General features: G+C 40.0%; 1 protein-coding gene across 1 annotated transcript in view; it reads left to right on the top strand.

The window, feature by feature from the left end:
• The window catches only part of HSD17B12 (hydroxysteroid 17-beta dehydrogenase 12), an 84634-nt gene that overhangs the window by 53711 nt on the left and 4907 nt on the right, over positions 1-26016 (top strand). Inside the window, exons 5-9 of the mRNA XM_048305629.1 lie at positions 1614-1678; positions 2646-2690; positions 12897-12931; positions 18329-18410; positions 22381-22446. Coding sequence (XP_048161586.1) covers positions 1614-1678; positions 2646-2690; positions 12897-12931; positions 18329-18410; positions 22381-22446 — 293 coding nt within the window. The remainder of the gene's footprint in view (positions 1-1613; positions 1679-2645; positions 2691-12896; positions 12932-18328; positions 18411-22380; positions 22447-26016) is intronic.

Raw genomic sequence — 26016 nt, 5'->3', positions numbered from 1 at the left:
TTTTGCCATTCTTAAATAGCTCTGATTCTTAAAAGGAGTTTGTGCTGGACAGTATCTTACCCTGTTGCTATCCATTTTTTTCTAGTTAAAATACAGTGGTACAACCCAAAACCTGATTTTTTTTAATGGTTTGTTACATACTTGCAGCAGAGATGATTGCAGAAAGTGGAAGGGTGCATATCTGGGGACCCAGCCTGCAGTAAGGGGTGTGAATTTTGTGTGACTGTCTCTGTAGCATGAATCATAAAAGCGTTCTAAATTCAGAGAGAATTGCCAAGGTTAGTCCCATAACCCTGCCACAATTCATAGCCAAAATCCTTTCCAGAGAGATGGAACAAAAAAAATAGTTTATTTTTGGATGAAAAGAAGAAAAAAATCTGGTTCACTCTGGCAGTAGCAAGACTGGGTCTTCTTCCTTTTAAAAACTTCTCACTCTTTCTAAATATAGCAAATGTCTACTGGGAATTTGCCAACGCCCTGTTCCCCTCAATTCCTCACCTCAATTTTTAAAGGTTATCTAAAAGTTAAAAATTTGAAACACACAGCATGACTAATGAACTTCCATAAATACACTAAGATGTGGACTAAAAGAGCTTGAGGGAATTCCAAATGAAGTTGGTGCACTTTGCCAGAATCTCTTCCTCCTGTTTCTTGCACATCCTGCATCCCTACTGCTACTTAAATTATCTTTCAGGCTGTGTCTTAAAACAATAGCTTTTGGCACAGGTGGAGGGGCTATTTTATTTCATTTTTTGAAAAAGGCATCAGTGCCTTTTGACGACGCTTCTTGTCCCCGTGCAGACTCCTGCCTGGAGGTGCACAGTGCTGCTGAGCATACATAGCACTTTGGGATTCTCTGGGGTGTAAGACACTATATAAATGTAAAATGTTGCCACAGCAACCACATGTCACGCGATTCACTTGCGTAAGATGAACAACAGATACTTAGGAAGCGGAGATCCCTTTTGGTTGCTGCTTTTTGTCTCCATATCAATGTGCTCTATGGAGTTGGAGGCTGCAGAGCAGCACTGTTTTCGAACAGAATTAGAAGTTCTCTCCTGTTGGGGCTGGGATTTAGAGAATGGGTATCGTTTTCACGTCCGAGAATGAAACCGTGCCAGTGTAAAGTACTGGGGGGGGGGGGGGGGGAAAGATCTTGGCGGTTTAAATAATTCGCTGCAGATGTGGGGGTGACGGGGAGAAGGGTTTCCCGCGGGGAATCTCCGAGCAGGGAGGCCGGGCGGCGGAGCGGGTCCCCGGAGGCGGCGGCTGCCCCGCGGGGCGGGGGGCGCTCGGGGCGCGGGGCGCGCTGGGCTCTGCTGCCACCTCCCGGCCGCGCCGCGCACCGCGCCCGCCGCTCCCTGCGCGGGGAGCGCGGCTCGGCTCCTGTTCCGCTCCGAGTGTTTGTTTATCGTAAAAAACGGTGCGAACCCATTGCAATGGTCCGTCCGTGCGCTGCCGCATTCCGCTGCGTGTGCGCGGGGGTATTTACAGTGAAGGAAGCTTGGCCAAAGCAGCTAGAATGTCTTAAATGCAACATTTTAAGAGTATTGCTTGAAAATTGTCATTAATCGGGGGGCATCCAAGTGATCTAATTCATGCTTTTCTTTCAGTCAACAATGTGGGAATGTCGTATTCTCATCCTGAATATTTTCTTGATGTTCCAGAGCTGGAGAAGGTAAGTGCCTTTGTGGTACATTCTAGTGTTCTACTGCGGTTAGCAGATATTACAGAAGTATTTAGGTTTGGTTAAGGAACCCACATAATGAGGTTTTTTGATTAGAATTAAATGTTCAAAAACTTGGAAATGTACATAAGCAGCATAACACAATGCTGGTGATGGCAGTCTCACTTTTTGGTGGTGTTCTTCACGTACTCTTCCCTGCATCTTCTGCTCCTGTCTGCGGTCTCATCTGACTGTTGCTCATAAGTTGCTTTAGCTTGTGCTGGGGGGCTTCTTAAGTGACTGAAGGGGAGCAAGCAACTTCATGGATGGAAGCTGCATATTCCATAACACTTACAAAACTTAAGATATGACCATTTTAGACAGTTCATAATGTAGGGACAATCTTGGCTGTACTAGATACACTGAAAACTTGGATTATGAACAATTTCACTGGTGCATGATTTTCTTTCTGTAACCCCTGTAGCTCACTGGGTCCACTGTGGTTTTTTGTTTTCTACTTAAGTGTTGCTAAATATATCTGGTGTTTGGTTCACCTTCAAATAAGCTTCATAATGTTTAGCAAAAAAAAAAAACCAACCCCCTCAGTTTTTTAACCTGCTGAATAAACTTAAAGTCACTAAAATGGTGGAGAGTAAAATACAGTAGTTAATTTCAAAACGTGTAATGGCTAAGAATTTATTAAAGTTCATAAGTATTGCAAATAGTGTTAGGAAATAGAGTGTCAATGTGATACACCTGTCTGGTTCTGTATTCGTGAGAGTCCCTCATCAGAGATGAAACCTGGCTCAAGAGCAATTCACAGACTTTGCTTTGAAAGCCTGTCACTGTTCTTGATACTTAAGCAAGAAGGCAAGGAGAAAAGGCAGATAATTTATCCCAACACTTAAACCCAGAGGACATACAAATACTGTTCAAATAACTTCAAATGAGTAAACCCCAAAACTTTGTTTTCTTGCAGGTGATCGACAAAATGGTTAACATTAACATCACGTCTGTTTGTAAGGTAAGTTACCGAGACTTTTTGGTAATTCAAAACCAGAAAACAAGATTCAGGTCTGGGGGAATTACTTTGACCTGTTAGACTATTCATCTTGGAAAAAGCCAGAGGTTCTGATTGTCATGTTGGACTGTTCTGATTATTGTGTGAAATGGAACTTGTTGCAAAGATGCCTATTAGCTATTTGAAAGGAGCAAGGTAAGTACATAAAACAGCACTTAGTGCTTCTTCACGATTTTTCTTCTATTCCTTCTTGTAAATGGTTCATTCTTCTCCCCCTGCATCTGTGTTTCTTGGGGTGGGCAGCCCTTACCTCTGCATGCCTAAGGTTTTTGTACACTGTAATGAGAAGGCACTTAAATATTTTCTGCAAAATGTATGAGCAAGAAGGAAAGCCAAACTCACAGAAACATGCGTTAACTTTACTTCAGAAGCTACCTTCACTTTTTGATATTTAAACTGAAGCTTTCATCAAGAAGAAATCAACATGACTTCAGGCTAAAACATATGGCTGTTCTCTTGTTTATTAACATGAGGCCCATTCAAAAATGAAGTTTTCATCCTAGTATGTCAAAGCTCAAAAAGGACAGAGGGAATAGCCGTAAGTGGCAGGGACTTGGTTAGTGTATTACCAGTGTGTGCTGATGAAACTCCTTGGGACTATTCACTGCTAAGCCTTCTTATGCATAACAGTATGTCTCTACTAGCTGAGGGTTAACCTTTTGCCTCAAAGCTAAAATATTAGATGTTTCTAAGATGTCTTGAAAGATTTGACTTTTTTTGCAGGTCTTCTGATTAGGTCAAGTACTAAATTCATCTAGTACAGTGCTTTTGGGGAGTCTAAACTCTTGTTTTGTTTCCATGTGAGGAGGCACAGCACCTCTTGAAACAATGCTTTAGTAAGATTCTCACACTTTATTGAAACATAGACAAACAGTGAAAATGTAGCCATTCCATGGCTGAATGGGAGTTGGTAATGTCAGCTTGCTGCTGCAGGCTCTTACTTTTGTGTGTGTTTTATTTGACATCTCAGAACTATTTGTTAGAAAGCTAGAAATGCTATAACAGTGAGTCTTCAGAAACCTTTCACCTGGAAAATGACTGTGAGCCTGACCAGTACAGATTTTCTAGTTGACCGAGAAGGATTGTGGCCCATGGTGTCTTCTTTTCCCCCTGCAAAATTTCAGAAGAGAAGTCAGTTATTAATGGGCACCTTTGAGAGCTTTGTCTTACAGAAAGTTTCTCTTACAGAAGTCATTTAAGTTAACAGAGCTGCATCAGGTGTACATCTGAAGAAGTGTCAAGCACAGACCTCCTCTGCTAAGGTGTGAGGTCTGTGCTGTGCCAGCAGAGGGAGTGCACTATTCAGTGATAAAAGAATTTGGGGTGTCAATCTTCCTGGGAGCATTTTTTTAGACAAGTTACAGATGAACTACTTCAATATCTATTTCTGAAGATGGTAGGGTAGAATAATAGTTTAACCCAGCATATGCCTAAAGTTCCAGAGATGTGGCCAGACTGTATTGTTTCCAAAGTAAACTAATGTTTCAGTTGTAGTGTCAGTGCTCATCAACAATTTAACAAAATTGTCATACAGTTGCTTGTAAAATTTGCATCTTTTCACATTCTAAAGTGGCTATTTTTGCACATAGAGAAACTTACTGAAGATCTGCTTGCTCTGTGTTAATAGTGTTTTTCCTTCTGTTTGAAAACTTTTGTCTTGACTGTGAACAACTCCTGCTACTGGATTTAATCAGAGTTTGAGCATAGGATTTCAAGCTTGAAAATGTTTTCTCCCGCACGAGCGTGTTGTGTAATTAAACAGTAGGCACACCAGATGCTTACTGTTTTGGGGAGAAGAGCACATTAGAAGTGTGTGCCATCTGTAAGACACTTTCTCAGGAGAACCCATAGAACTAGAGAATCATGGTATGAAAAAAATAAATTTAGGAAAAGTCTGTATATCTTTTCACTTAGATTTTTAGGTTCTAATTCTGTGAATATTTAGTTCCGTTTTTGAGGTTGATGCCATCTCTTATACATATATAGGTGTGTATATATATGTGTGTGTTTTTTAGAAACAATAATAAGAATATTCTCTCTTCTTGTCTGACTAAAACCATGAAGTGTGTGATGGAAGTGAGCACAAAGTTCTTAACAAGGAGCTGAAAGTCTGCTGAAATGTGAAAGTATGGGACAGGCAGAGTATGGTTTGCTACTACCCATTCAGGCTCTGCCCACAGTGCTTCCAGATCCTTGTCAGAGGTGTCTTATAACCTGTACTGTTATATTCTAGAGCATTGGCATCCCCTTCCTTGCCTTTTGGACCAAACTTTCTCAGTGCCTAAGAGATGACAATATCCCCTGTCCTCTCAATATCCTGCACCACGTGCCATCAGCACCCAGCCCCTGTTGGACAGCACAACTCTTCAAGTAACTCCAGTTCTGGCTGAAACACTCCTTAGCCTTGAAGTGTGAAAGTCAAGATAATTAGCACAGATTGATTCTGTAGAAATGTTGAAGTCTGTTTTGTTGCCATAAGTATAGGCCATTTCAAAGCGTAATGCCTAACCCTTAACTTTTTGATCCATCTTTTTGTTCATTGGTCAGCTCATTGGATTTCCTAGGGGATATGCAGTGTGTAAGAAGGGGTGCACTGAGAGATAAGACTGCATCTTCACCTCGCAGGACAAATTTTCAGCCTAGTTGGTCCCACTGTTTAGTATTTTTCCCAACTGGAAAGTATCTAATACTATGGAATTTTGGCACATGTTTGAGAACTTGCTCCCTCTCAGAGCTTTTAAAATGTGTCTTTCCCAAATCCTATTCCATGCTGCCTGCCTCCATCATGTCCTTAGAGCACTGTTGGGTTAGATCACCCATGAACCACGCAGTCATGCAATTTTGGGGTTCACTCAGTCTGGCATGAAGTGTTGATTACTGTGAAGTGCCTTCAAAGCACCCTGTACGTCACTGAAGATAAACCACGTAAAACTGCTTAAAACATGTTGGAAATCTCATGTCTTTTAAAATACTGGTTAAAAAAAATTGACAAAATAGCACCCTGTCCCCCAGCCACAGTAGATATTTTATAAGTAGTCTGAGCAATATCACACTTCTATGGTGATGTGCAGTGCAGGAGTTACTCTGGTCTTCATATAACATGCAAATAAAGAGGTGTCACGTGTCTTGATGCTATAAATAGAATGAAGATCTTTCATTTGTAGTATTTTCTCAGGACAGCTTGAGACTTAATACACTCATATGCAAGGATTGAATTGACAAATAAATGAGGAAGTAGACGAGGTGGTAGTATGTGTAGTTGGTTCTTGTCATAATCTCATCTCAAGCTTCTGGAGGGATTTAAATAGCAGAACTTTAATGATTGTTGGTAGCAGTTCAGGTAATGTGGCTTTGTATTATAACTTTTGGATATCCTGCTGCATTTTGAGACACAAATATTAGTGGCATTAAGTGAAATATCAGGGCAAAATCTCGTTTTTTTTCATTAACCAGCAAGTGTTGAGAAATCAAAATTAGACTTGTTCTGTATAGTTCTAATCATAGTTCCTTTGTATTAACTTCATCTCCTTGAATCAATCAGTCTTTGTATTCTACAGCCTTTAGCTTCACTTGGGAAAACAAACTTGACTTGGCTTTTGGCTTAATGTCCTGAAAGCCAAGGGTGCTAGGATTCCTGTCCAGTGGAAAAAGTGGGTAGGTAATGAGCACAGAGAATAGCTTCAAATACTTCAGGGGGTCTCCTTTGAAAGCTGCAAGAGTTACTTGGTATGGAAGGAACTGCAAGTTTGTTATTGCTTTTGCAGCATCACGATATGCTAATTGCATTGGGAGTGAGGCATAAACTTGTGTTCTCTTGAAAAATGAGCAGGACTAAATAGTTGAGGGAGTGCTGGCTTAGCGGCTGATTAAGCAAGGAGCTGAATTGGTTTGCAGGCTATTATATTGTGGGGGGAGGTAAATTTTTGGCTTGTAGGCCAGGCTTTGCTTGGATATTGGCATTAGCAGAGGAAGGGGAAGAGTAAATTATGTGTGTGTAAATCCCTTGTGTGGTAGTCTTCGTGTTGATGGCTTTATTCATGTTTTATACTGAGTGTCAATACTAAACGCTAACAGGCCCTATTACATCAAGGATTTTTGTCCTCATATTTGAGACACTTTTTAAATTTTCTCAAGAGTTCAGAATACATAAATGCTTCATGTTGAACTGAGAGATCTGGTGTCAGCTGCCCTCCTAATGGAGGAGGAGTGAGAGGTGAATTACAGCAGGTTGTGAATCCCAGGCAGGACATGGGAATAACTACTACAAAGTCTGAAACTGTGAGTTTAGGAAAGAAAGCAACAACAGAACCAACAACCAATATGAAATTGTAAGGAGGAGCAAAAGTTAGTGTATTTGAGAAGGAGGGAAAATATTCTTTTGTGGACCTGTGTGTAGGAAGAAGAAAAGCCTGGGGAGCAGCAATCCTGAAAAGACATTTGGAAATGACATCTCTCTCTCTCTCTCTCTCTCCAATGTGTGTTCAGATGGGCTAGTGCAGTCTAATACCACACCTGTAAAGGTACCTTACCAGAAATCAGGTGGTAGTTGTTTGTTGCCTGCTAGAACCCTATGTGAATTTTTGTATTTGCTGTGGAAAGGGTCACAGTAAGTGGAGAATAATTCTGAGGACAGTGGCAACACCGACTTGTGAGAAGAGATCATGCTGTGTGTGTGTATTCCACTCTAGTCAAGAGGTTTCTTTGTATTTATATTCAAAGTCATAATCAAAGAGGGGTTGATGATTTAGCCAAGTACATAATACAAGTAGAAAACAGAGAGGGACAGTTGCCAATGCTTGGAAAAGGAGTAAGTGTTCTGTGAAGGTGGTCATGAATATCATTCAGATGGTCCAGAGGGAGAAATTCAATGCTGTGGTTTCCCACCTTGCTGACTTTGAACCTGAGAGTGTGGTACACAGAAAGCTGGATCAAGGGAAATGTAGCTGTGATAAATATATTTTTAAGCAATAGTCAGAAGCACTGGGGATTTTTCTTCAAAGTACAAGTAACTTGGGGGAATTCAGGAAATCCTAGAGTTCTGTGGCTTTCTGTAGATTTGGGGTTGACACAAACACATATTTCACCTCTTGAAAAGAGAACATTCAGCCTTATTATTTGAGCAGTCTGTCCTGTGTCAAGGGCAAGAGGAGAAATATGCTTATTTTGAGAGCTTTCCATTTTTAACTCGACTCCAAAAGTTTATGGCTCTAAATAGGAAAAACTTTCTCTTCTAAAACCATTGCTCAGAGGAAAGTCACTGAAAATGAACAGGGCTTGTTACCTTCATAGTTCCCTTTGTATGTCCCAAGCCCCTGACATGGCCACATGGGTTACTGTGTGAGTTGAGTTGACATCAGGTTTACTTGCTAGTTTTTACAGATAGAAATCATTCTTGTTTGGCTTGGGGTACAAGCTGCATTAAGAAGTTATTGTTTCAAGAGAAACACATTAAAAAAACATTGTAGATGCTGAGAATAGGCCTCACAATCAATTTAACTACCAGTGCATGAGAACAGTTCCTTAGTTTTTCAGTGTATGGCCTGCGGGTGAGGGTGCCAGTTAACTTTGTTAAACAGCTACTGCATTTGTGAACTTGTGTGAATCCTCTGCCCAGGCACTCTGAGTTGTCTTATGGTAGGAGTGATGTTTTTGTATGTGAGTGGGTGCACCACAGGGAATTCCTCATCTTTAAAAAGTTATGTTGCTCCGAGTTGTTAAAGTTTCACCCCAGATTTGTGAATGAGGAAAGCTTCTTAGCTGCATAACACAGTAGCAACTTGTCCAAGTTCTCTAGCCTCACCCTTTGCTGTATTTGTATAGCCCTAGTTACAGAGCATTCAACCCTTTCAAAGTGGAAAGAATGACTTGCAGTCATAACATCATAGCATGGAATGATTTGTCTCTAAATATACAACTGTGGTATTAGGCTTTGTGTAACAATTGCGGGGCCCATAAGGTCTGAAGGATGACTTTGAATATTTACCTAAGCTTTTCCTGCTGTATTTTAAGTAGTCTGAGTGAACATCACTTGAAAGATATTCAAAATTTTACATATTATTATTATTCTTTCAGAAAACTCTGCTTCTGAGCTATTGCTTGGATCAGATTGAGAAAAGACTACAACGCTGTGATAACTAAGAATGGGAGGTTTTCTTCTTAAGAAAAGTCACTGGAAATCCATGGTTATAACTTCCAACTATTTGTTAGTCCTCTAATAGGAGCTTTTAATTGTAGTGCCTGCTTTAGAACATAAATCTAGCGATAAGTGTGTGCATTCTTGTATTACAAGTAGGAATCTTTGCTCTGTTAGGCTCAAAGTGGAGTTACTTTTTCCAGAACTAGAAGGTAGAAGACAGGTTTGGTGAGAAAGAGTGGACAATGCAACCAGTGCTTGCCAGGAATGTAATAAATGCAGTTTCAGGTAAAAAAAAAAAAATCAGTAAATGATAGTTGCCTATAAAAGATTATTGAAATGGTCTGTAATCAATCTCTACCTTAAGTTAGTCATTTGCCCTGAGCATCCTGGAACTTGAGATCTAGATGGTTAGGTATGAAAGAAGTTGAGTTAAAAGCAAGGCAGCCCTCCAAACCAAAGGAACTATACCCCGAACTGTATGGTAGCATTATGTGTGTACATGAAATAATTGGAAAATAAACAAAAAAATAGAGTGCAACAACCACTCTTCATGGTTGGGTGCTAAACGTAACTTTGTGCCAGACTGTATAGAATATCAAGAATTAACAACCTCTGATACTGAGTAGTTTGTCCTAAACAAATTTCTCAGATGCGTATGCTCACTCTGCTCTAATGCAAGTTTTCAGAAAGAAAAACCACTTTGTTTTGGATGAGCTGGCAGTTTTCACATAGCCTAACGACTTGTCTGGAATTACCTGAGTCCTCAGAGTCTTGGGAACATCCACATTTCCAACTGTAGCACTCCTATTTCTGTGGAAAGTAGTGTTCCTTCAGAAAGAAGGTTACTTGAAGGAAACCTAACCATGTTCAGTAACCACCAACAGAAGGCACTCTTCTTAGGGTAGTTCCCAACCTCTCCTTTAGGCTTCCTGACACTTCCTTCTGCCTGTATTAGATTGCCTGCAGAGAAACAAACACTGCTGTGAAGTCCTCTGACATCCTACATGCAGATTCCTATAGATTGACTTGCAGTGCTTTGCCATTTAGGAAATACACACCGTTACAGAACAGACTATCTCTAAACAAGGCCTAGCTAAAATCTGGGTTCTTTATCTGGGAGATATTTATTCAGTTCTAGATGTTTTGGTTTTTAACTGCCTTTTTCATAATGGTATGTCTGAGATTACAGCTATTGAAGACAAATGTTAACCAGTCTGGCTGTTTTGGATAAGGATCATACAGTGCAAGCCCGTGTGGACACCACTGACACCATTATTAGTGGTAAAACTACATTTCTGCTGTTAACTGTCTTATTTGAATTTATGCTGAAAATATTTTACATTTGGGTACAGTGTATAAAACTGCCAGACCTGAGTATGGCTGCAGAATACCCTGCCAGCATTTTTCTGATAGTCCTGTTTGAATGTGCCCTTGGCTGGGTCAGGTGAGACTGACTCAGAGAGCTGCCTTCTGTTATCTTGCTCTTTAAAAATAATGGTATTTTTACATCAAGATACTGAATAGTCATAGGTATCTTTTTTTCACACATCACAATGCGTAAAAATACTGATAGAAAGTTTTGCCCTATTTCACAGAATTTTGAAATTCCCTTAAAATAGGAATTTTAGTAAAACAAATGGAAGTCCACATTTCCATGTTGAGTATGAAATCCAGTTTTGCCATCAGTATCTTTCTGTGGAGGGGAAAAAAATTGATTGCTTGTCCAGCTGAAGTTCAGAAACAAACCATTTAACACAGTTGGTGGTGAGAGACTTCTCGATTTCTACCCAGATTGTGTACCTATTGCTGTATTTCAGCTGTCAATGGCTTCCTAGTTTTTTATTTTATGTAAGTCCACCAATTATTGTAGCATATTTTTTTGTGCTCTCATTTGGATATCAATAGTAGCCGGCAGGTTTGTGATAAACTGTTAGAGTTGCTTGGTGGGTTGCAGTTTGGATTTAGACCGTGAATGCATTTGTGTGGATTTATGACAAAGGTTCAAATGTGGCGTCCCCTCGACATTACAGTGGGAAATTGTGTACTGGTTTTTCAGCTCATTTATGGGTTGCCTAAGGGAAGGTAATTCCAGTCCACGTCCATGTGCCAATCTATGGAGATGTTATGCAGCATTACACTGCTCTGAGAGGCAAGAAACAGTATGTTTCTTTTTGCCAAGGGATCTGTGGAAGAGGTCATAAAACTTGCTTCAGATAAAAGATCTTCCAGTCTTGAACTAGTCTTAAAATCAGCCCAAATAATTCTTTATCCTTTAAGATTAAAATAAATAGTTGTTTCTACATCTCCTTTGAAGCATTAGTGTATGAAAAAGCTCATGTATGCTTAAACTTAATACTAGAGGGTTTTTTGAAGCTGCATCAGATCTGTTTAGCTTGTTGATGCTTATCAGCTCTGAATACTTAGTTTGACTTCTGGGGCAGTGCTGACAGCTAAGTGTGTCAACAGCTGACTTCATGAAAGGAAGGCCTGTTCAACTCCTGCCTGTACAGTCCCTTATCGAAACTGTCACGCAGTGTGGCTGATGGCAGAATCTATTCTAAGGGAGAAATGCCAATAAAATGCAAAACACAGCCCTTCTCTGCCATTTGCTTTGTGTGTCAGCTGCAATCAACTGAGATCGTTTTCTTTTGTGTTTTTTCTCCTTTATTCCTGAAAGGGTATGTTTTATAATTCAAAAATAAAAACAAACAAACAAAACCTCAAACCCAGATTGAGTCATATGTAAGGGCTAATGCAGTGGTGATAATAAAATGAGTAGTTTCTTACAATAAAATTTGTTTCTTTGTAATGAAAGTGCTAACAGGTGTTTTGTGTGCCTATATATGCTGATTTCTTTTGTATGTGTGTTTTTTTTCCCATACTATTCAAATATTCAATGTTTTATTTTAAGCTATCAAGGTAATTTGGGATCGGTGGGAGTATTTTGGTGTGTGCTGGTTTTAGTATTTTATTACTCTCCCCTTTGTGTTCTCAAAAACTTTATTGGAATACCTTTCAGATGTCAAAAGTGGTAGCAGTTTATATTTCTTGTCTGATCTGTCTTTGCCATCAGTGACATTCATATGGTTAGTTGGGGCAGGGCAGAATTTGGTACAAGCAGAATTTTGATATTATTTCATGAAGGCAGCAGTTTTGGATTTAAATTGTATTTTAGGATGGTAGTAATTAGTACTGGGAAAATTAACTATTTTACACTAATTAAAATTTTGTCCAAGTTTGGATCAATGCTTAATTTGTTCCACTTGCCAGAGATGCTCTGTCTGCAACTGGGAAGTTTGTTTTAGGATTACTGCTCTGGAGAATCCTTCAGCCAGCTTGTAGATGGATTGCTCAGAGTCATAATGAAGGCAGGAGTTTCCAGAGCAGTGAGGAGGTTTGCCAGGCGACTTTTCTCCTGGGGGTGTAGTTTTTGCAGTGTGAAAACATCTGTGTAATCAGCCAAAAATATTTTGGAGTCTTAAGTATTTTCCTTAGGTAACATAATGTAGGAAACTTACATTTGCTAGTTCTGTCAGTGCTCTTGCTGCTCTATAATTAATTTTTGTCTTAAAATCAGCAGTTCAGTAAGCGTAGCTAGACTGTATTGGATAATGTTTTGAGTCCTGGCAGAGGTGGTAAATTTAGTCCGTTTCTAGGAAGACAGGTGTTTCTTGTGGGGAGAGAAGGATGGTACATGTACTGTAGTACTCTGGTGTTTTAATGTTCTTTGGAGGCCACGGATGCTGCAGAGTGGTGAAGACATTGGTTTTATTTACTCTTGTGCTACTAGCTGGATGGGTTCACCAGATTCAGTGCACACACTACTTGACAGAGCCAAGTTATCCAGGTAGAATAAAAATAAACTGCCTACGCAAAGTATGGTCTCTGCTTCCCTGAGCCGTGCTTGGGGTGGAGGGGGTGGCAGCTGCTTCTGGGAGGAAGGGAGGCTTCCCTCGGTCTCTGGCTGTCTGGTGTCTGCATTCTCAGCCATCACGAATGTTTTCCTTTTGCAGATGACACGATTGGTGCTGCCCAGCATGCTGGAAAGGTGAGTCACACTAACACTATCCAGACAAAGTCATCATTATTTATAGGGGAGAATCCTTTCTTGAAAAATTCATTACTGTGACTAATCAGCCTAGTCTTCATGTTTTAATGGCAGAGTAATGCTGGGTGAGTCACGCTGATGGTGCATGAATCATCAGACGGTGGAAGCCTTTTCCACTAGATTCCCTTTTTATTTTTCCTCTCCCTTCTCCACTGTTGTGGTGATTCCTTTTAGAACAGAATTAAAAAGCCCGTCTGACTCATCAGCACTAACTCAACAACCTGCTATTCTGAGGGGGTGGTTACAGTTCCTGGGAATAACCTTCTTAAGGCTATTTCTCTAAGTCATTGTAAGTAAAATGGATGCAAAGAATATGTTCTCATTATGCAGTAGGAGGTATATTGAGGAAAGGCTGTGATCATTTGGAAAAGTGGAACTGGAGACCAGCTCTTTAGAATAACACACCACTGTCGACAGGGAAGAGGTGTACTGACTTCCCAGCTAGCTCCCAGGTGAAACCAAAAGGTTCACGATTTCCATTTAGTCCCCCCAGGCTGTTTTCCAGCTGATGTTGGCTGTTTGCCATCTCTGCTGGGGTGCTAACCCTGCCTTTGCTAGGGGCTGCCCTGGATCAGGCTTGAGCCATGCTTGCAATACTGGGGAAAATTCTGTAGAACCATGCAAACGAATACGGCAGGAGGAGTCCGTATATGAGGCAAGCCTCCAAATCTGGCAAAGATGATGAAAAAAAAATGGGTGTATTTTGTGTTATCCCACTGTCTGGGAGTCTTCATTGCAGACCAGAATTCAGTATTCAAGTGCTGCACAGATGCACAGCAGATGTTTCACTTTTAAAACAAAGCTTCTTCCTGGGTACAAACTGTTCCAGAGCTAGTGGTCAGTATGGGAGTCAGTGTCTAGCACATCAGGGTGATGGTGAGCTAAGATTTTTACTTAAACAGTCAGGAGATATGAGTAAGTTTATTTCGTGTAAAGAGATGTGAATTACAAATAAAGACCCAAGACTGAGCTCTGGGGCAGGAGTGTAGTATTTCCCAATGAAGCTGAAGTAGAGGGTGAGGATTATAGTACAGTTGTGATAGATACTCAGGGCTTGTAAATCAGAAGCTACTCCTTGTCCTTGTACTATTAGTGATGGATAAAGGGACTTGTTTTTTGTTAAACCACTGCCCTCTGAAGGTGCCACCATGACCAAAACCATTAAGGTTTTCAAGGGATTTAATGTTGTTTCATTGTTAGGTTTTGGAACTTAAAAACTCTAAACAGTTTCTTGCCTCGGTTTCTTATTTGTTTAAAGAAATACTGTAGCTATCCATTTGGCAGAGTAGTCTCTTCAGCTTCTGAGGACAGAATGATGTATACTCTACCTATAGAATATCCTGTGTATGTTTTTCTGTTACACATCCACCTGGGAAAGATGATTTGAATGAAAGGCAGCAAACCAGGATCCTGCTGACTTCTGGTTTTGACTGCCCTTGAGCACACGTCATCTCTCCTCTTACTTCTCTAACTGCATGACTACCTCAGGGATTCTGAGGATAAATGTTCAAGAAGCCTGGAAAGAAAAGGTTAATAGTGGTTTAAAAAAATTAAGTATACATCTTGAACTTTTTCATGTAAATAAGGAACCACTTTAACAGACTGCTCCATTAAGATGATGGCCTTGGTTTCTGTCCCAGGGAAAAATATTTGAAAAAGCTTCCATTTTCTGTCTGATTTTTGTGAAGTTGGTTGGGTTTGCAGTGCACAGAAGCAATGCCTGAAGCTGCCAGCTCTTGCAGAGTCATAGCTCACAGGCCATTAACACTGCTAGGAGTCTGTAACCACAGGAGGACATGGATGTCCAGCGAATCCAAGGGCATGAATGAATTGGAGCTGGACTTAGCGGCTCTTTAGGTCGACCATATATTTCTCACATGGGACCACAGGCTAGAAAAAGGGCTCCAGGCTCTAAGAGTAAGGCTAGACTAAGAATCTCATTGTCATTCCTCACTTGTCCAAGAAGGAGAGCATGTTGAGTAGATAGCTGTGACGTAGCATGCTAGAGCATCTTGCAGCTCACTCTAGTGCGTACTTTTGCGTATTTGAATGTTGGTTTTATGGCAATATATTGCAAGGTAAGTAGAAAAATAGAGCATACATTGCATGCTTTGCATCCAGGTCTGATAAGAGAAAATAAAACTACATCTTGGTGTGCCTTTTACTTTTTATTTATAATAAATACAGCAGCATTAGATGAATGCTACTTCTGGTAATGGCGTTTAGATTCTCTGCTGTGGCTTCTCTCCTGTGCTCTGAACACTTAAAGTGATAATTTATTATCTGAAGCCTCCTATTACACTTAAATGAGCAGTTCCTGTGTAAATACTCAGGCTACTGTCTGAGGTGGGAAACTCATAGAGCTGAAAATCAAGGCTTGATGTCTTCAGGAACAAAAAAAGCCACCACCAAAAATCAGTTGGCTGTTGCTAGACAAATACCAAACTATGGTATTTATTGCCAGGGAAGTAGCAAGTGCATAATTAGATTACAGAAGAAGCTTGCTCTTTCCACTTGGCATGCAGCTGGAGCAGGCGCTGGTTGCCACAGCAACAGGGAGATGGCTAAATTTAGCCTCCCTGGTGCTGGACCACTTAAGGTAGAATGACAGGGAGGTGTGAGGGTGTGGGCCTGGCTCTCTTCATCTTAACCAACATTTGTTTGTTTGTTTGTTTTTCATTAATAGCACAGTTGAATTCGATGGAGCCAGAATTTCTTTTTACCACACTGATGCTTGAGTAATTCTTCAGATACCTCCCTAAAAACATTCCTTCTGCAATTCCTCTAAGAAACAAAATTGTAATTGGAGTAATTGAAAGTGTTCCCCCTACACACATGCTTCTCAATTTCATTTTATTGGGAGGTTTTAAGTTACAGGCTTTTAAGGCTAGGACTGTTTTCTTTAAAATGTGAAAATACAAACCACAGAACCCCCAGTGACACTGACTGCTTCAAAGAGACCAATACACAGAGCTTCTGCAAGGGGCAGCTATTAATGTTTTGTGTTTCTAAGAGGGTTTTCTTCACTGGGTCAAACCATTAATTCAGTCTGTCTAGGTGGTGGTCACGACTCATGCTACAAAGTTGCAGTGCAGCTAGACACTGCCAGACCTGTGCTTGCAGCCTGAATGTCAGCCTCTCTTCTGCAGCTTCAGTTTGTTTTAAAAGCGTGAGGCTCCTGTTTATCCATATCAGTGCTTATCCTTTTTTGAATCCTGTTAAGCTTTTGTCCTCAGTTTTGTGGCAAGTACTCCCTAGTCTGAATATGGGAAGAGCACTTTCTTTTATCTGATCTAAATTTCAGTCTTTCATTTAAATAAATGTCACCTTTCTTTTGTATTCTGAGAGGATAAATCATGATCTTGATCTTTTTAATTCCTTAGTTTGTATACTCTTATCATGGCTGCTCTTAATAGTCTCTTAAATAACTAAATTGTTGTATCAGGGTAGACATCTTTTTCTTCTCTTCCCCTTTCTTAAATCATCAGGTTCTTAATATTTCTGGTCTGTATTTGGAGGTATAAAGATGGTTTGTAGACTGTAATACAAGATTTTGGTGGTGGTGAAGGATCTTTCCCTGCCATTCCCAGCATCCTATTGTTTGTCTGGTTTTGGTGACTGCTGCACAAATGAGAACTTCTTGTTCAGGTTTTTCATGGAGGGGACAGTTGATTTAGAGTCCTGCAAGGTTGTGATTAATTCATAATTTTTTCTTTGGTATGCATTGTTGGTTATTGATGCACTGTTAATATTGATTTTTCATCTGCCATTCTGCAGTATGTTCTCAAAGCAGCCTGAGCTTTAAAAAAAGTACCTTATAGTATTCTCCAATCTGGTACTATCTTAAAAACTGCATAAATACTCATTTCTCTACTAATCTCCATTTGAGCTCATGAATAAATATCACAATCACCACCTGTCTTGATACAAAAAACTTGTAGCTTCAACTGTTAACCTTTTGCTGTCCTGAAAATTCATGATTAATTTGTGGTCTTATGCTTTCCATGCTGCGTGTTTTGATTCATATTACTACTCTATTTCACCAACCAAGCCTTTCAAGGAACTCCTGAAAAATACAATGAACTTTGGCAAAGGTGCTTGAAGTCCTGAATAAATGAAATGATTCTTTTCTGTCACATTTGCCATCTCATTCTTTGTGACAACTTAGTCACAGATGTAATTCACACTTATATCATGGCTATGTATTGTATCACTTGTATTCAAGCCATGCTGGTTTGAATCTGTTGTCATGATTTCCAAAGCATTTATACTGTTCTAATTTTTAATGGGGACTTACTTAAATTACTGCTTGTTTTTAAGATGGTCACTTAAATCATTGTGGCAGCAGTGGTGTAGGGTATACGTGGCTGAACAAATACGATGGAAACTCAAGTGAATCTGCAGGAGTTGAGCTGTGTGATGTCTACCTGCATGAGTGTTCTCACTGCACTGAGCATGGCATACTTATACTATGTTCAGGTAAACTGGTTTGAATTTCCAACAGGGTCAGAAGAAGCAAAGATGTATCTTTCACTATGTTGGACTGTCTTGCAGACTTTCTAACAAAGTAATTGCCCTAATTTGCATGAAGCTTTTAAAATGAATTATTTTTTCTACTTAGCACTAAATATGTCTAGTTTTGTAGGTAAAACTCATCTCAGAAATAGACATGGCCCAAAGCAGTCTGTATTGGGAGGTCAGGAGCCTTCCTGTCCTACCTGCATGTGCTTTAGAACAGCTTGACAGAGCAGGAGGTTGCTAATTTCTGGTATCTTTACCAAAATACTATTGATGAATACCTTCAGTGTTACTGTAATACAGATGTAAAACAACTCTCATTTTCTGGGTTCATCCACTGAATATCTTCCATATTTATTAAAACACTTCTGTATTTGAGCAGTAGATTCAGATGCTTCCTATCTTGAAAATCCATCATGAACTAACATTTAGAAGGTGTATTATCAAAGTAGAAATCATACAACAAGCCTGTGTTGCCATTTCTGCCATCTTATCCCAAGACTTAGGAGCTCCTTTTGAATTTGTGCCAGCTGGACTCAATGGTTTTGCATAGTTTAGCTCAGTGTGTGTATGTATATGTGTATATAAATACAGCTTTGATTCTCTTGCTGTATTGACCTTGGAGTTGTTCCTGATTTATACCAGCTGCTTGGATACTTACAATGTATGTAAAGTGAATTTCAATTCAGGATTTGGTTGGGGCTTTTAAACAGATCTTAATCTCAGTTGCATTCTAAAGGGTTTTGTTTAGGCTTGCTGTAATTTTTGGAAACATGAAGGATGTTTATTTTATGATAATATATGTTTGCTTCCTTTCAGATCAAAAGGGGTAATCCTGAATATCTCATCAGCTACAGGGATGTATCCATCTCCACTGCTGACTCTTTACTCCGCAACCAAGGTAAGTGTTCCTTTCCACACTGAAATCAAGTGTCAAACATGAAGCAACATTTACAGGAATAAATGTTTTGGTGTCCATCTAGTGGTGCTTTCATGAACTAAAAGTAGAGTTTCTGTCCTGAGCTTTTCCAATAGTGGAAGCTGGAAGGTTGAGAGAAAACTTGAGTGCGAGGGTTTACTAGCATGGAAATGACTATTTTATGTATTTCCTCATGCATTCTGTTTTTACATGGAAAAGGATGGTAGTGTACCAAACAAGCTTAGTGTGAGGTCGAGAAGGGACATTGACTAAGTTTAACATGTTTTCTTATTTTGGCTTTGAAACTTCTTTCCCCTAACTTCTATGATCTACATTTCATCTTAAGTTCACCTGCTCCTGTTTTTCTTTGTGTCCACCGGGACAGTTACATCTTTTTGCAGCTGGTCTAATGTTTTTCTTCCCAGAGGTACTTTAGGGCAACATTTTAGAACCCCCGAAAGTATCTCCAGTGAACACTGTAAAGAATATGGGTACACAGCATGGAACTGAAGCATATGTGGTAAAACAGAATGCAAGAGACATTGACACTGGTATCAAAGCAGTATGGCACTACAGCTTTTTCTGGCATACCTGGTAATTACCTTAAATACTTCAAGCATCTCAGAGTCTAAAGCAGAACCTTGACAGGATGAAGAAACCTTCAGTAGTGTCATTCATGTCTGAACAGACCCACGTTTCCTCTAGATTCTTGTGGGTGATGGGTGCCCCCAGTGCGCTAGCTAGGAGAAGCCCGGAGCTCTGGCTGCACCCCACTGAGTCAAGGCAGCTACACACAGAGGGTGAGCTCCTCGCCCGTGGGAGCTGTCTCAAAGCTGGATAGAAGAGCACACGGGCAGAGGTAAAGGAGGAGAGAGGGGACTCCTCCTATGGATTCCATGGAGAAGGTTTATTGTGGAGAGACCAGGAACGAAAAGCCGAAAATCTGAGCGTGTCCAGGGATTTTATAGTGGGGTAGGAAAGGTGGGGATAAGGGATACAGCCAATAGGATGGGGAAAAGGAGGCAGGGTTGAAGCTGAGGGAACCAATGGGATTAACACATAGGAGGGACTATGGGAAGGAACCAATGGGGTGTCGAGGATAACAGAACTTTCTAGAAGTGATGCATAGTTAATTAGGTGAAATGAATTTTTTACCTTCATACATAAAACAGGGAGGGGAAAGCGTGAACCAATAATATGAGAATATGTACATCACAGAACTGGGGGATTATGGGTTCTCACCCTACCTGTGGAGTGAGTGGTTAAATTTCAGTGCGTGACCACCATATGTTGGTCTTGGTTGTGTCCTCAGGGGTCAGGGTGGCTGCAGCCACTTGCACCGCCCAAGATTCTCAGTAACATCTTCATATTCCCAGAAAGGAGTAGATGCACACTATTTTATTCATACTAAAGGAGGGGATATTTAAGTTTAGAAGCCTGAAGTAGCTTTAGCTGATAAAATTTCCCCTTGAAATAGCTGTTTCCTGAGAGGACAGTTCTTTGTTTTAATACAAATGGTCACTTTTGTTGTGGCAGTGCCTTCAGCTTTATGGAATTAATTGAGCTTCTGATTTTAGTGATAATACACCTTACACTGCTTTGTTTAGTCTTTTTTTTTCAATGAGAATGTGAAGTATTTCTTCCCCTCCCCTTAAAAAACTAAATTACGCGTTGAGTAATCTGCCTATTCTCAGCACTGCCCGTCTTCTACCACAGCAAGATTAGTAAGCATGAAAGTGACTCCCCTAATGTAGCTATAGAAAGACTGTATCTGCAGTTTCTATGGGTTTTTTTCCCCCCCCTCATCTATATAAAGGAGGTTTAAAGCATAATATCCTTCAGGTGTAAGTCAATGAGTGACTAATTATCAGGAACAAATGCAGTCCAACTCTTTAACCTTCCTGTAGAGAATTCCCTAGCTTACAGTGAAATGAGACTCTTTAAAAGAAATCATAGTGCTAAATCTTGACAGGTTTACCTATCTACCTGTGTAATGCTAATGAGAAGTAAAACATGATTATATCAATTCTCACCTCACCCCCATCCCTTTAGTGTTTGGGTTTGTTATTAGATATTTGGATATCCAAGGAGAAGAAATTTTCTAACATGCAATGCTTATGTGCATATTCAAGGAATGTTTACTCAGAGAGCATTCTTAAGATTTCAGATTCAAGGTTGTTGGAGGGCTTAAGATCGTGTAGGTAGAAAACCTAACTTATCTTGAATTAAATTTTTCAAGAAGAAAAGCTCCAAAGGTTGTTTGTATACTGGAAGTTGCTTTTTCTTCTCATATAAAATGAACATTTTCTTTATTGCAAGCTCTTTGCAACCAGTAGAGAAGGCAGTCTTTTATACTGTGTCTCCATATTTGGAGTGGTAGCTAACATCAGGACTTTTGTCATGGAGGAATAGTTAGAAATTTGAATGATCAAAGCACTTTTATTAACATAATATAGTTCTTTTAAATAGATTATCAGTATACTCTGTGCAGTTATTACACATGCACCTGGCAGCTGTGTTCAGAAACTGCACGAAACTATTTGGCTTGTCCGTGCAGGTACCTTATTGTTTCAAGAGGATGGTCAGCTCACTTGAATAGTTACTGCTAGACCAGACTTTCAGTCTTGTTCATGTTGAGTACTGAATTTTGTTACAAATTTACACTCAGGGAGAGGGAGAAGGAAAGAACAGCTGAACAGCAGATAAGCTTTTTATGGTTTGAGGAGCATCCTGCTAGCTTATACCTGCAACTTAAAGAAGAGTAAAAGGACCTACCTGCTACATAGCAAAATCTAGTTTTATTTCAGATCTTCCGAGTATGCTCAGAAGAGTGTCTGCTGAAATAGTCCAGCAGCGTGGGAGTGTTTCTGTTGCTTCTCGTATAGGCTGAGTTCAGTGGGATGGCCTTGATAGGAAAAACACTGGGCACTGCCAACTTTAAGTGCTGGTTTCAGTTAGGACTTAGGTTAAACCACTGGTGACATGGTGACCAAAGGAAGACTGTAGAGGAGGTGCAGTACTAGAGCTTTGCTGCTTGTTTTGAAACTGGTCTGAAGCAACTGCTTCTTAAATACTTGAACTAATTTACTTAGTGTTTATTTTAGCTTCAAGCATGGATAGGAGAGTTTAGTTCATTCAGTTGAAGGTACTCTATTCATCCTACTTGGTTGTATCACTTCACTAAAACAAGAAACCATAGCAGAACCCATGTTTTGTCTCACTGGACTGTAGGAGGGTAGAGTGGAAAGGTGGTTTAGAAGAATTTGGAAGTGGGAAGCTGTGCTGGTTTGAACTGCTGAGGTAGCCTTGGATTCTCAGGACAATATTTCCTGGCAGGGTTAAGGACGCAGCCTTGAGGGCATCCTGAAGGCAGGTGCTAACATCCACCTTTTAAGCCCTTTAATTTATTTCTTTGAACTTTTTGGCTTGCAATTTCTAAAACTTCCAGAAGTTTGGAAGAAAATCTGTGGAGGTGGACTTGAGGATTAGGACGAAGTGTCACCATAGGGTGGCATTTTTTAAAAGTGTAAAGGCAGAGGACTAAGTGTTTAAACACTATGTTCTAAAAATCATGCACAAGAGGAACCCAATTAAATCACTCTTAAAAAAAAAACCTAAGGAGATGACATAAGTAGTGAACAATGTGAACATAAAGTCTTCTTTTCCTCTTTTAACTAGGCTTTATGTAACAAATCTGGTTCCTTTTTCTTCTAAATTGAAAAGGGGTTTATTTGTTTAGATTGAGTCTTGATTCTGTAAAAATACTTCCTAAGCATAGAGTTTGTTTGAATGGCATTGCTCTTGTATGCAAAGTTTTATTGAAAACCTAGGGTTTTCACTTTGAAAACAGGAACTCCAAATAGTAATTCAAATACTCTTACACAAAACTGTCAAACTAGAGTTCCCATTGTAACGTGTAGCATGCTGCATGTTTCCCTTCTTTTCTCTCCAGGCTTTTGTGGATTTCTTCTCCCAATGCCTCCATGCAGAATACAAGAGCAAGGGCATCATTGTGCAGGTGAGTAGTTTGTTTCATGTAAGTGTGGTTACCACAGCAACATTGGTGTCTTGGCAACAAAAAGGAATCGGCATGTTCTCTTATTCATGAGTGTGTGACACAGATTAAGGATAAGGATTTCCTTTGATCTCATTAGCAGCTTTCTTAAATTACTCTGAAACCATGGGTCTTGAAGCAACAAAAGACATGGTTTGGTTTTAGCTGATGGTGCTAATTGAACCTTTATGGATAAAGTATTCCATAAAACTGTGCACAGTGCTGTAGAATGTAGAATACATTTTTATGGAGCTTCATCTACTGGAAAACACTTGTGGAATGCATTTGTACAGGCATTCCATGGGTAACAGCTCGAACAACTGGAATAGTAGAATCCCTGCAGTGTCAGTGAATCAACTGCTAATCTGAGCATAGTTGAAGAACGAACAAAAGCCTCAAAGATCCTTTGTGGGTAACTGACTGATTTATTTTTCTGTATTGCTAATGAGTCTTGCTTCATACCCCTCCTTATCCCCTCCCCATTTGTTTACCTTCCATGGTTTTAATTATTTTTGGTGTGGCACAAAAGCAAACCAAGCCAGTTTCTCACAGCTTTATAGGATTTTGCTTTAATATCACTTCTCACATACTCTTAGTGTTTGCTTCCAAAGCTGGAATTTCCAGCTTTGGTCACAAACAGTGAACTTTCCATTGCTGATTAAACCTCTCCAGAGCAAGAGTCAGTTTAATAAAGGTGGTATGAGATCTTACCTGTACTGTGAAGACAATGGTATGTCTTTTTGAAGTTCAGTTAGGGACCTTACAGACAGGGTTAGCTATGTCCATGCCTCTCGTTCCTCTATTCTGTATGGTGGTTCTCAAAGCCATGTGAACTTCAAAGGCTTTATTAAAGGTAAGGCACAAAGTTGCCTGCCTTACTTGTGAAATCATCATACACAAGAGCATAACTCTTATTACTGGCTAATAGTATAGGAAGGTTGTTACCAGATTAAGGCTATGTTACCTTTTTGATGTGCTAGATTTTTTTTCCTTTTAAACATATTTAGCAAAACAAGAACTTCTCACCTAAAAATGTCCTGTCACATTTCCTGAGAAGATATTGTATTAAGAAAAAAGATAGTTGTTGGGTGAGCTATTCCCATGCAGTCACCAACCCTTTAACGGGAACCTCCTAGATTTAAACCTTATGCTAAATATCTAAAGGGGTGCTGTTTATTTTGGGATCTGTTGGCAGTGGGCAGGAGGCTAGCAAAGGTGGACCCTGAAAGCATCCTAACTGCTTGACTTTAGATTTGCACTGGTAACGTTATAACTTGGAGTACAGCCCTGAAAGCTTAACTTCTCCCCTGGGTGCTTGATTCTGTGCCCTAGCACTATGGGATGTACCTTTCAGCTAAACTAATGTGCAGCAATGAAGGATGCATAAAAAGGCAGCACTATGAACGCATACAGGTTCAGCATACAGGGTCGGTTTGTGTGCTCTCAGTTCTTGAAGTGGATTTAGCTGGAGTAACTTTTCAGTGTTTCATGTCTCCTTGTTACTTTCTCTTCTCACAGGGCTTCAGCCCCAAACTGTTCTGCAGTGGGTCAGTGTTTACCACGTGGCAAGTTCCTTACAGCTTTCTCTTCACTTCTACCCTTCTTCATTACTTCTATCTCCCCAGTGTCTTTCAAATTGTATTACTTGCAGATTTAGCTTGACTATCAGACAGCTGTTCTTCCAGTCATTTTCATCTACATGCAATGTGGCCCTCTCTGTGATCTCAGTCTGAAAATGAGACTCAAGGAATTGGCAGAGTATTTCCCTTTCCTACATCAGTATCATCAAGTTTTCTGGGAGGACTTCTTTCCTGCTGAAGTCTGCGTACAAACTGAGACACAGGCCCCTTCAACACACAGCTTCACTGACAATAAAGACGGTGTGAATTTTTTTGGGCCTGTGTTGCAGTACATCATCTAATCTCTGTTTTCTGGTGTTTTCTTTGGCAAAGCTGTTCATAGTTACTTCAGTGTGAGGGTGCTTAGGGACAGATGCTTGCAGGAGAAAGAAGTGTTATGTCTTTGGGATGTGTTGTTTCTGTGTGCAGTTGTCTCCTCCTCCCCAGATTTTGTCTAAATAGTACTCGTAGCAGTTTGAGAGGAGAATGAAGGAGGAGCAAGAACTGTTCGTTTATGACTGTGGAGGACCTATGGAGACTGAAAAGGCAACCCGGTAACTCGTGCTTGGCTAAAGGCATTAAGCACAGTATGAATGTTCATAGTATAGGCAAGATTTTCTAGCTTTTGGGTATAGAAAAGCTAAGAAAATGGTTTTTGGTGCCTTACATTTTTAGGATTATAAACAAATGAAGAATTAAATCTAACTTTCTGTATCTACGGTTACATTTTCCTGTACAAAGCTTCACAGGTTGTGGTAAACTGTCCTTTTGCGACTCTGATGTTGGCTTAGGATGCTGAATTCCTGACAGCACTGCTTTTTATCCCTTAAATGTAGATAGTGAATTGCCATTGAGTTATGTGGGTCTGATTATCAATAGCTGTCACAGCTTCAATTTGTTATGCTAATTTTATTGCAGTCCGTGTCCTTGTCCTCTTGTTTCAGCCTAAGTCACTATAAGCCACTAATGAATATTACAAGTACCTTCCTGTGGAGACTAGCTGACCTATCTCCTTCAATCCCTTAGGAAGACTGCATCCCTCTTAGATTTTTTTTTGAAGTTCATCTTTGTGACCTTCAGAAGCATAACACTTTTAATTCCAGACTTGCCCTTCCAGCTAGATCATCATCATTGAAACCAGTTAACTTTTGCTTTGCCAATACCTGCAGAGCACCACTGTGTGAAAAACAGAAACAAAATGCTGGTGGGATTTTACTAGTTTCTTAATATCAGCCTCAAGTATGTGCCTTGCTCAAGTGGATTGCCTTCTGTGGAACCTTAGTTTTCATAGTGCTTTCATTGAAGTGTAGCCATCTTTGGATTAAAAATACACTCTTCTTGCTGACAGATCTGCTTAATTTTACAGAAGCAGCACAGTAATAGCATGGGTTAAAACTCTGTGTTTACATGGGGAAGAGAGGCAAAAGAAAAGAAATGAGGAAGATGACAATGACTTTTCTCAAGACTTTTGGAAAGATCTCTCCTTGAAAGGTTTCTGCAGGCTTTTCTGAAACTTCTGCTCTTTTAATGTCTAAGAACATTGCTTGGTTCTTTGACCCTTTCTTTTACTCCCTTTTTATACTTTACTTAGTTATTGGCATTATCCCTCTATACTTCATAACTATGCATAGCAAAAATATAGTGGTAGAAACTTGCATTATCTGTTTTCTTTTGTTGTATTCACTACATAAAATATCAGACCACAAATTCATGAAAATCTTCATTTAAAAAGATTGCCAGAAAGTTTTCTACCCTAACCTCCTGCTCTCCCAGCAGCTGGATTGCCTAGCAATTCGCAGTGGGATTGCTGCTGGCACTAGGTCCTGGGCTAATTGTGGCTTTTCAAAATCTTGGAAACCTTCAAGGGCAGGGGTGCTGTGAGCTCTCTGGACAGCCTGCTTGAATGTTATACTGC

The sequence above is a fragment of the Corvus hawaiiensis genome, chromosome 6 (genome assembly GCF_020740725.1).
Source record: "Corvus hawaiiensis isolate bCorHaw1 chromosome 6, bCorHaw1.pri.cur, whole genome shotgun sequence".
Classification (NCBI taxonomy): domain Eukaryota; kingdom Metazoa; phylum Chordata; class Aves; order Passeriformes; family Corvidae; genus Corvus; species Corvus hawaiiensis.
The sequence above is the reverse complement of the archived record's forward strand: the minus strand, read 5'-3'. Positions and strand labels throughout refer to the sequence as shown.